The sequence below is a fragment of the Argopecten irradians genome, chromosome 3, assembly GCF_041381155.1.
Source record: "Argopecten irradians isolate NY chromosome 3, Ai_NY, whole genome shotgun sequence".
NCBI lineage: Eukaryota > Metazoa > Mollusca > Bivalvia > Pectinida > Pectinidae > Argopecten > Argopecten irradians.
The window spans coordinates 18889042-18899728 of NC_091136.1; the positions used below are offsets into that span (position 1 = coordinate 18889042).

The 10687-nt window shown below is 36.4% G+C and overlaps 1 protein-coding gene and 1 pseudogene across 1 annotated transcript; both read right to left on the reverse strand.

Annotated features, from left to right (window-relative positions):
• Positions 1 to 233: 233 nt before the first annotated feature.
• On the reverse strand, positions 234 to 8290 carry LOC138317742 (ribose-5-phosphate isomerase-like). Its single transcript, XM_069259608.1, has 8 exons — positions 8104 to 8290; positions 5116 to 5176; positions 4565 to 4620; positions 3971 to 4030; positions 3229 to 3362; positions 2563 to 2704; positions 1701 to 1803; positions 234 to 1213 (listed from the first exon to the last, which is right to left on the reverse strand). Exons 1-8 carry the CDS (start codon positions 8257 to 8259, stop codon positions 1098 to 1100), a joined length of 828 nt encoding a protein of 275 aa, XP_069115709.1. The 5' UTR covers positions 8260 to 8290; the 3' UTR covers positions 234 to 1097.
• An 889-nt stretch (positions 8291 to 9179) lies between these two features.
• Positions 9180 to 10562, reverse strand: LOC138319525 (uncharacterized; annotated as a pseudogene).
• Positions 10563 to 10687: the final 125 nt, after the last annotated feature.

The window sequence follows — 10687 nt, forward strand, 5'->3', positions numbered from 1 at the left end:
TACCAAAGTCTTGATTTTAGTTTCAGGTTGTCAGCTGTCTCTGATTACACATGCTAACTAAATCTACACTGTACATGGCAAATCCTACACATATTACCCTGAAGAAAAACATAAAATAGACTAATCTGACACCTGACAATATTATTAGTATTATAACATATATTGGGAAATTACACTCAGGTCTTATGTTGCCTACTTATAATACTCTCATATTTCCTCATTTAATTTCACTATTATGTTATGCAGACATCACAAGTAAAATTATTTCAAATTTCATTATTTTCTCTTAAACAAGAGTAGAGTATCTTACTTAAGATATTCAAATATTACAAATATGACACATTAATTGTAAATATACAAAATTGTACATATTTCTTGTACACTGTACATAAGTTTCTTTCAGTAAATAAAGGGTTAATATCATAACTGGTAAAGAGTTTGGAAGGACCACTAACTACAGCCAATCTGACAGGTTTAAAAAAAATATGCACGTCAATTTGCCTTTAACTTAACCTTTCGTCTGACACTTTCATTTCTCTTCCCATTACACACTCTAAAACTAGAACTGTTGTCAAGGATACCAACTCATAACCCAACCTCTTTCTGAGTAGGCGGTGAAATTTTCATAACAAAGGGGCATTACGCTGAGTGGTGTAACTATCTTGTCTCGATATTACACTGAATAGAAGTAGTCAAATGATACTTTTGTTACAAAGGGGCATAACCCTGAAAAAGATCAATGGAGATATCTAAAAGTTCAGATATAATTAACATAAACATAAATATATATGAACACACTTCTGGCAATGAACGCACCAAAATCTAGCTTGATCTGAACACTACGTTGGTGGATTATTTAACTCAAAATGTTCAATCCATTCCATAACAAAAATAAGTTTAAATATGAAAGTCTACTAATCAAGTTTATGAAAGTGATCTTTCTTAGAATTTTGCAATTTATCAAGGACGGAAACCAGGAATTTCTGTAAAATCTCAATAAAAACAAAAAGGATAGAATGGATTCCAGAGATCCAAAGCATTTTTGTGTCTGTTTTGCCTAGATTATTCCCTGCCATCTAGAATTGTCTTGTAGACAATCATCTGTCTCCTTCCGACTGTAACCAAGGCGGAGTCCGTGTAGAGATTGAGCCGTCCTCATTTCCAAAGTAAGCAATCCGAGCCATCTTTATGAACAGTCCTGTCTCCAGAACACCTACAAAATAACCCAAACGATATTATAGTTTCTTGTCATCTAAGTCTGCTGTTTTGTATCAGATTTTCATCCTTCACCATTGTTACCATCAACCTGGACCCGTTGTTCAAAGCATGATTAGCTTAATCACATGAGTAGTGAAATTTTTATTTCTCATTTACTGCAAAATTTGTGATTGTTTCTTTACCAAAATCAGCAAGCTGGTAAAGAATGAAGTTCTAAAGAATCTTATGAAATTTGTAAAATTTGCATTGTCATAAATTGTTTCATCTTGATTTGAAAATTTACGTAAAACTATGATTAGCCTATTAAATCACCTTTTGAACAACTGGGCCCTAATCACGCTTTCCCAGCCCACCACCATTCCAATACTTAGTTATTGAGATCATCACATATACCTAAGTGACCTCTACTCTATTCACACAAGAAACATATGGAAATTCAAATAGTATTCATGATTAAGACCAGATTAACTGAAGTATGATACCTGGAATGATTTTGATCTGCTGGTTGACCGACTCCCAATTTACGGTTTTTGCTGGTGCGATCCAATCCAGTATAAAGTTTCCATTGTCGGTGACGACCGGGCCCTTCAAAAGATTGTGCACATCAATCAAGTATTAATTCATACCTCTGAATTGTCAGTGACGACCGGGCCCTTCAAAAGATTGTACACATCAATCAAGTATTAATTCATACTACTGAATTGTCAGTGACGACCGGGCCCTTCAAAAGATTGTACACATCAATCAAGTATTAATTCATACTACTGAATTGTCAGTGACGACCGGGCCCTTCAAAAGATTGTACACATCAATCAAGTAATAATTCATACTACTGAATTGTCAGTGACGACCGGGCCCTTCAAAAGATTGTACACATCAATCAAGTAATAATTCATACTACTGAATTGTCAGTGACGACCGGGCCCTTCAAAAGATTGTACACATCAATCAAGTAATAATTCATACTACTGAATTGTCAGTGACGACCGGGCCCTTCAAAAGATTGTACACATCAATCAAGTAATAATTCATACTACTGAATTGTCAGTGACGACCGGGCCCTTCAAAAGATTGTACACATCAATCAAGTAATAATTCATACTACTGAATTATCCTTTAAAAAAAATAAGTGGGATGTTAATTAGGTATCAAGATAGAATTTGTATGGCTGTTATATATGAAACATACAGATATATGATACATATGTTTCAAGAATTGGGATACCTGAATATGAAGTACACAAAGGTACATATAAACATTACACAAATTAAAATGAAAGTTTCTCATTGAGAATGACTGCAATGAAATAACTCAAATTTGATTGACTAATGAATAAGAACTTACAGCCTTGCGGTTAGCCATCCTAAGATCTGCTTTGCCTCCAAGCTCTGCAGTGACCCTCATCTGTATAGGCTTATAAGCCATGGGGACAACTTCAATGGGAATTCCTTTGGTCCAGTAAGTACCTAGGTCAGTTGTGTCCTTTCTGTCAGATTTAAAAGTGTAAATAAACTTTTAAATGAAATTATGAGAAAACCGATTACCTAAATATACGTTAACAATAGCATGACTTATTGTCTTTTTTCTTTCCTGGTTCTCTCTGCAGACAACACAATGTGATTGAGAAATACACCTATAAGGATGCCTAAAACATTGGTTATTGCATAATGGCGCAAGGTGTCCAGTTATCACTGCAGATTACCAAATATCAATTGTGTATGATGTAACAGTAATATATAAATGTACGTCCTGGATGTACAGGCATTAAACATGTTGACAGACAAACATTTATCTAACACCATCATCTTAATTTGTTTTACTTTTAAATTACAGGAGAGTATCGCTCTATACATCCTCAATAGTCCAGGGGTGGATATGGCGTCAGTGATAGGAACCCCTGGAATATCAAGGATGCGGTCTATTGAGTGGAGATATTACAAATGGTTTGAATCACAAATTATCATTAAGTACCTTGAAAGCTTTATTATAATCAGCTGTACTGCACTGTACCTGTAGTCTGCTATGATGATGAATTCCTTGGCACACGAAGCTACAATCTTCTCCTGTGTTAGACATCCCCCTCCACCTTTAATACAGTTAAGTTGACTGTCAACTTCATCTGCCCCGTCAATGGCAACATCCAGCTGTTATTGGAGAGAGTGGATAGTTTGAGTATATAACACATACTTTGTTAGTGATGAAATATATTACGCTGTGTAATTACATCTAATATTCTGTTTTTGCATATTATAGAGTTAGCTCCCTTGGGGTAGGTATCCATTGTGATGTCATTATTTTGTGAGCGCATTTCAAGTATTTTTTTTTTTGAAAATTATGACGTTACAATACCTACCTACAAGTGCATATTACTCTGTAATAAACAAATGCAGATTTGGGGGGGGGATGTTGATGTACAGCCATAATAGAGAATAAAAAAGAAAATGGTCACAAAACAAAGACATCCCTAATATATTGTGACAGTCGCCTGTGCTTCAAATATTTATTTCATGTAATAGATCCATATTCTGTGTCCTTGATAATCAGGGTTTACTAACACTGTCATTATATGCCCCCTGAACTATAATTGTCATAGCGAAATTGAAGGCATTACAGATGAGAGAGACTGACCAATCACAGGCTTACAAGACACTTCCTTCATAAATTAACATAGTACAGAGGTGGATATAATGACAGTGATACTAAGCCCTGAAATATTGTGGATGCATATACCGAAATATTATGTGAAGCCTACCTGGGGACAGGTCTCCAGACTGCTCAGATTTAGATTGTTTTCTTGGATCAGCTGTTTTGCCTGAAATAAGTAGAGGTATGATCAAGACGGATTCCTGAAATATTACATTATTCTGGTTGGTACACTTTATAAACTGAAAAGTCTGGCCAGTCAACATGTGTTATTGCAGGAAGCAATCGATCAGCAAGTAATGATCAATTTAAAGTTCAAAATACTCCATTAACCAAGCATGTATCAAAATACAATTATAGATGATCTTATCATTTTGTAGTTTGAAATTGTGGTAGTGTAACAGTTAAGGTAACAAATTGACCACTGCTTTACCAGGAGATATATGTGGAAGTCTAATGGTAAAAATTATAATATTTCCGACACCTAAACAACAAAACCAACAAGACTGAAGGAGTTTGTGACTATAAAGAGATAGAAATTGATACAGGTACTATTCAGACATGGAGTTGACCCTTGGTTGTTGAACAATATAGTTGTGGAATATTACTAGCCACCTTCACAGAATATGTCCCCTTTAAATAATACTGTACATATTTCAAAGCTCTTCAGAAATTATACTAGATTTGAACTTAACGTTATTACCTGAAATGACGTAGGGACACATTGTAACTGTAAATTTTCTGTCTTCACTCGCTCAGCTAAAAACATAAATATACAAATCATACAAATAAAAAAAAAATGATAACTTCATTGTAGCATTATACACATGTATATTGCCTTAGACAGGCCTATCTGACACATGAAGGTTTGGGAGAAAAGATCATCTGTATGGCTACATACATTGTTTGGAGATATGCTGCGGCTTATACGTGTAATGAATAAGTTTCTATAAAAAAAAAAAAGCACAATTGAAAAGGGTCTCTATGGTCATCAGACAATCATTGGAAGTTAAATTACTTCTTCTAAAAATAATGACATCTGAAGAAGGGCCATTTTTTATACTCTGGTCAGTATTGCTGGTATCTAGACCAGAATGCATCATTGGATTTACAGGCAAAGGGAGATAACAATCGAGTTGTTTAGTCTATTTGACATCTGTAAACCTTGAAGACTATAGGGCATTCTGACTCTAGGACCAAGTCCTATGCCATGCAATTGTCTGCTATTAAAATAAGAAATACAAAAGTTCTTACCTATCCTTTCAACTGCAAACACAATTGTAGAACCACTCCCTATTCCAACTGCCTGGCCTGTCTGTAACAGATAGAAATATATTCATATTCATGTACATAATATATATTCAACAGGTGAACCTTTAGACTCTTATACATTAAGCCAGCTAGTTAAAACTTAGTAGTCCTTCATCCTTAGTATGCAACAGGCCTAATGCAGTGTGTATCATGTCTCTAAGCTTCTTAATTATTGAATTATTGATCTGATAGCTATGACCTTGGATGAAAGCCAAAGTCTTTCAGCTGAACAACTTGGTAGCCCTCCATCCCCAGCAAGCTACAGACACAATATCAAGTCTGTACGTCTCTTAGTTATTGATAAGAAGTTATTTAAAGATTTAAGCTTATTTGCTCAAGGTCATTCAAATTCATAAGAATAAACTTGGTAAATGCAGCTAGCCCTTTGCCCCAGCATGCTACATATCCAATATGAGGTCTGTAGGCCTTATAGATTTTAAATAGACAAGAAGCAGTTTAAAGACTGGGCATAACTGACATCTGTGATCAATATTTAATAAAGGTCAAGGTTCTTCATTTGAACAAATTGCAATTGCATGCTAACACCTCATCCCAACATGCTGCAGGTCCAATATCAGGTTTCTAGACATTTTAGTTATGCCTATACAGACAGGAAGATTTTAGACTATTTCATCCCTGTGACCTTGAAGTAAGGAAAAGGTAATTAATTTGAACAAACTTGTAAGCCCTTCATCTCAGCATGCTACAGGTCAAATTTGTTTGTTTGTTTGATTAATTTACGTCCTATTAACACAGCTATGGTCATGTAAGGACGGTCTCCCATGTATGTGTTGTGTTGCGTGTATGTTGTGCGAGGTGTGTGTTTTGGGAGACTGCGGTATATTCATGTTGCGTCTTCTTGTATTGTGGAACTTGCCCTTTTTATAGTGCTACCGGTATATCACTGAAGCATGCCGCCAAAGACACCAAGCAACACACCCCACCTGGTCACATTATATTGACAACGGACGAACCAGTCGTCCCACTCCCTGTATGCCGAGCACCAAGCAGGATCAGAAACTGCCACTTTTATAGACTTTAGTGTGTCTCGGCCAGGGGACAGTACCCAGAGCCTTCCTCACAGGGGCGAACGCTCAACTCAAGGCTTAAAGTGAGGCGGTGCCAAGGGAGGCATAAGGAAAAATAAAGTCAATTAGGAAGAAGAGAAAAGATAAGATCCTAAATTTAGTCGCCTTTTATGATCATGCAATAGGGGAAGCAGGTACAATTCTAACGCCCTACCTGCAGGGACTAATATAATGAAAATCTTACACTAGCTATTACATATATGACACAGCAAACACAATTTTCAAAGCATTACTATGTATTATTACACCAGGATACATAATATATATTCAACAGGTGAACCTTTAGACTCTTATACATTAAGCCAGCTAGTTAAAACTTAGTAGTCCTTCATCCTTAGTATGCAACAGACCTAATGCAGTGTGTATCATGTCTCTAAGCTTCTTAATTATTGAATTATTGATCTGATAGCTATGACCTTGGATGAAAGCCAAAGTCTTTCAGCTGAACAACTTGGTAGCCCTCCATCCCCAGCAAGCTACAGACACAATATCAAGTCTGTACGTCTCTTAGTTATTGATAAGAAGTTATTTAAAGATTTAAGCTTATTTGCTCAAGGTCATTCAAATTCATAAGAATAAACTTGGTAAATGCAGCTAGCCCTTTGCCCCAGCATGCTACATATCCAATATGAGGTCTGTAGGCCTTGTAGATTTTAAATAGACAAGAAGCAGTTTAAAGACTGGGCATAACTGACATCTGTGATCAATATTTAATAAAGGTCAAGGTTCTTCATTTGAACAAATTGCAATTGCATGCTAACACCTCATCCCAACATGCTGCAGGTCCAATATCAGGTTTCTAGACATTTTAGTTATGCCTATACAGACAGGAAGATTTTAGACTATTTCATCCCTGTGACCTTGAAGTAAGGAAAAGGTAATTAATTTGAACAAACTTGTAAGCCCTTCATCTCAGCATGCTACAGGTCAAATTTGTTTGTTTGTTTGATTAATTTACGTCCTATTAACACAGCTATGGTCATGTAAGGACGGTCTCCCATGTATGTGTTGTGTTGCGTGTATGTTGTGCGAGGTGTGTGTTTTGGGAGACTGCGGTATATTCATGTTGTGTCTTCTTGTATTGTGGAACTTGCCCTTTTTATAGTGCTATATCACTGAAGCATGCCGCCAAAGACACCAAGCAACACACCCCACCTGGTCACATTATATTGACAACGGACGAACCAGTCGTCCCACTCCCTGTATGCCGAGCACCAAGCAGGATCAGAAACTGCCACTTTTATAGACTTTAGTGTGTCTCGGCCAGGGGACAGTACCCAGAGCCTTCCTCACAGGGGCGAACGCTCAACTCAAGGCTTAAAGTGAGGCGGTGTCAAGGGAGGCATAAGGAAAAATAAAGTCAATTAGGAAGAAGAGAAAAGATAAGATCCTAAATTTAGTCGCCTTTTATGATCATGCAATAGGGGAAGCAGGTACAATTCTAACGCCCTACCTGCAGGGACTAATATAATGAAAATCTTACACTAGCTATTACATATATGACACAGCAAACACAATTTTCAAAGCATTACTATGTATTATTACACCAGACAGTATATATGGGGTATTTTTTTATTGATGGTATATATAACATAACATGTATATATGTATAAGTTGTGTGGATGTGGATACATACATGTAATCAGAACAATGTAAACATTCTTTCTTTTTAATCTAATAATTCCCCATTCAAAGCAGCAATCTGGCCATGCACATGTTATATATAGGCCTGTATATCTAGACCTGACACTGTAGGCTATCTTGAGCCAGGGCTGTCATGTACGTAGATCTATAAAAAATGGTGATGCACTTCATGGTGAAAGCATCACTCCAAATATTGAACCTTTATATGATTATCCACAGCAGCTCGTGCAGCCGCCCGTTTCCCTGCCTCCACACCGGTAACACCTGACGACATCGTCCTGGTAACTGTCGGCCGAACTATCAGTCTCAGCACTTTCCCTGTCAATTTCAGGGAACGGTTCCAGTGCCTGCACATGTCACGGAAGTTCGATATCTAATATGTGGATGAACGTGGAGTCTAGATGTGCTCCGAATAGTTTAGTTACGACAAAAGGCGCGTTCGTCTACAGCTAGCCAGCTGGCATGTCTTTGGAGTGTGCATGTTCTTGAATTGTCAAAAGCATATCCCCGATAATTTTTTTTTCTTTTTTTTAAGTTTTACATTTTTGTTTCAAACAGCTTTTGAGGATATCTTTTGGATACCATGTGAAATAAATTAATTCTTCTTTTATTATTCAAGTTTAATTTTGTATGTATATATACATCATGCATTATCATGTTCCTGGGCACTACAATTGCTTTTTTGCCTATTTTTATGTCTTCTGTGCGAAATCATTTTTGTTTAAACCTTCCACTTCAAAATCTGATATCACAAAGTAATGATTGATGAGGTGATTATTTTTTTGTTAATTATAAAATACCCATGATTATGATTATCCTGTGAATTCTTGAACAGGCCATTTAGCTCCATGTACACAATATGTATAGTCTACCAAATTTAAATGACCAGTATATAAATCTATATAAACTGTAGTTCATGAAAATAGCCAACCAACTTTCCGTATGAACACATAAATTAACTGTCATTTGGCCTAAAGGACAATAATAACCATAATATCCTATTCCAGATAATTTTTTGGTAAATAATATCGAATAGCAACTTATTTTAGTCTTTGTCAAATAATGCATGTACATAAGTTAGAAAACATTTTATAGAAAACCATCAAAATACAACATGGATTTTTTTAAACATGTTCCAATATTAAAATGCATGCAAACAATTGTTGAAAATAACTGGATAACGAAAGATTTTTGCTTTCATTTTTTCATTTTTTATTTATTTTTTTTTATTTTTGCAATCATTGTTGCGAATCCAGAAAAAAACCAAGGGCCACAAAGGAGCACCCTGTTTGACACACACATTGAAATACACCAAGTAATGATAAAAATGAGCACCCTGTTGGACACACGGTTTACATGCAATATTTATCTGCCCAGGATGGTAAGGGAGACAGATATAATCATCTTTAGGGATTTTGGTCTCAAATAAGGAAGGTATACGCGCGGCATGCCTATCTGTTTCTTATTATGAAATTCTACACAAAATAAACACAAACACATAATTTCAATTTATGTAACAATTTTCTCTTATTTATGTATCTTTTCACATTGGACATGAATTACTTTGGGTGTAATTGAAAGTCTGCATTCATATTGAATTTCACCAACATCAAGGAATGAATAGTTTTGCTAGACAACTTTCCTCTCCTGTCAGTTTGATTTTTTTCTCAGCATTGAGAAACTCCTCTCAGATGCAGCATTTGAATGCCTTGGGACATTCTACACAAGGCATGGACAAGTTGTATCAGATTCCCATATAATGGCTTGCCAGATGGATCGTTTTGCTGACTGCGTTCCAACCAGAAGCGGCCAGGCTTCCGTGTATCATTGGCAGGCAAGGGTGATGATGGTGACAGGATGAAGGCCATCCTTTATGACTTGTCTTAATTTGGGACATCAGGTATAAACCTAAATGAAAGGGAAAATCACAATTGTAATGCATAAGTATAATATATCCTGGCACATTAATAACCTGGCCCTGCAGGTAAGGCATTAGAATTGTACCTGCTGCCCCTATTGCATAATCGTAAAAGGCGACTAAATTAAGGATATGATTTTATCTTTTCTCTTCTTCCTAACTGACTTATCTTTTCTAATGCCTTCCTTGGCACCTCCTCACTTTTGGCTTTGAGTTGAGTGTTCGCCCCTGTGAGGAAGGCTCTGGATTATGTCCCCTGGCCTAGATACACCAAAGTCTATAAAAGTGGTAGTTTCTGCTCCTGCTTAGCGTTCAGCAAACAGAGAGTAGGACATTGTCAGTATAATGTGACCGGGTGGGGGGTGTTGCTTAAGCTTGGTGTCTTCGGTGGTATGCTTCAATGATATAGCACTATAAAAAGGGCAACAGTTCCACTATACATGAAGACACAACACGAACACGCACACCTCGCACTTCACACACGCTACACACTAAATTCATGGGAGGCCGTCCTTACATGACCCTGGCTGTTAATAGGACGTTAAAATAATCAAACAAACAACAACATTAATAACCAGCCCAAAATATATTGGGTATGATGATACCGATAACTAAGCGTAGGGTGAATTCCTACCTTCATATTGAGCAACAGATTATATCTCAACAGGGTTCAGAAATCTCATCTGCTGCAGAACTTTGTCGTCAAAAGGATATATCCTCATTGATTTTCCTATCACTTTTCATAAAAGGTCCTAATAGAGCTGCAATAGAAAAGTCCTAATTCAGAATGCTGTTGATGATATACATCCAAATTGATTGTGTGAAGTTCAATAAGTTAAATTCTTCAAAACAATTGGTATTTTTT

What these genes read in the sequence shown, in the direction of transcription:
- LOC138317742 (XM_069259608.1), bottom strand. Translation starts at nt 8,259, where the DNA reads ATGTGCAGGCACTGGAACCGTTCCCTGAAATTGACAGGGAAAGTGCTG. An exon ending in GTCTGGAGACCTGTCCCCAG is followed by an intron (nt 3,363 to 3,970) that starts GTAGGCTTCACA and finishes CTCCAATAACAG; the next exon opens with CTGGATGTTGCCATTGACGG. An exon ending in GGATGGCTAACCGCAAGGCT is followed by an intron (nt 1,804 to 2,562) that starts GTAAGTTCTTAT and finishes AATCTTTTGAAG; the next exon opens with GGCCCGGTCGTCACCGACAA.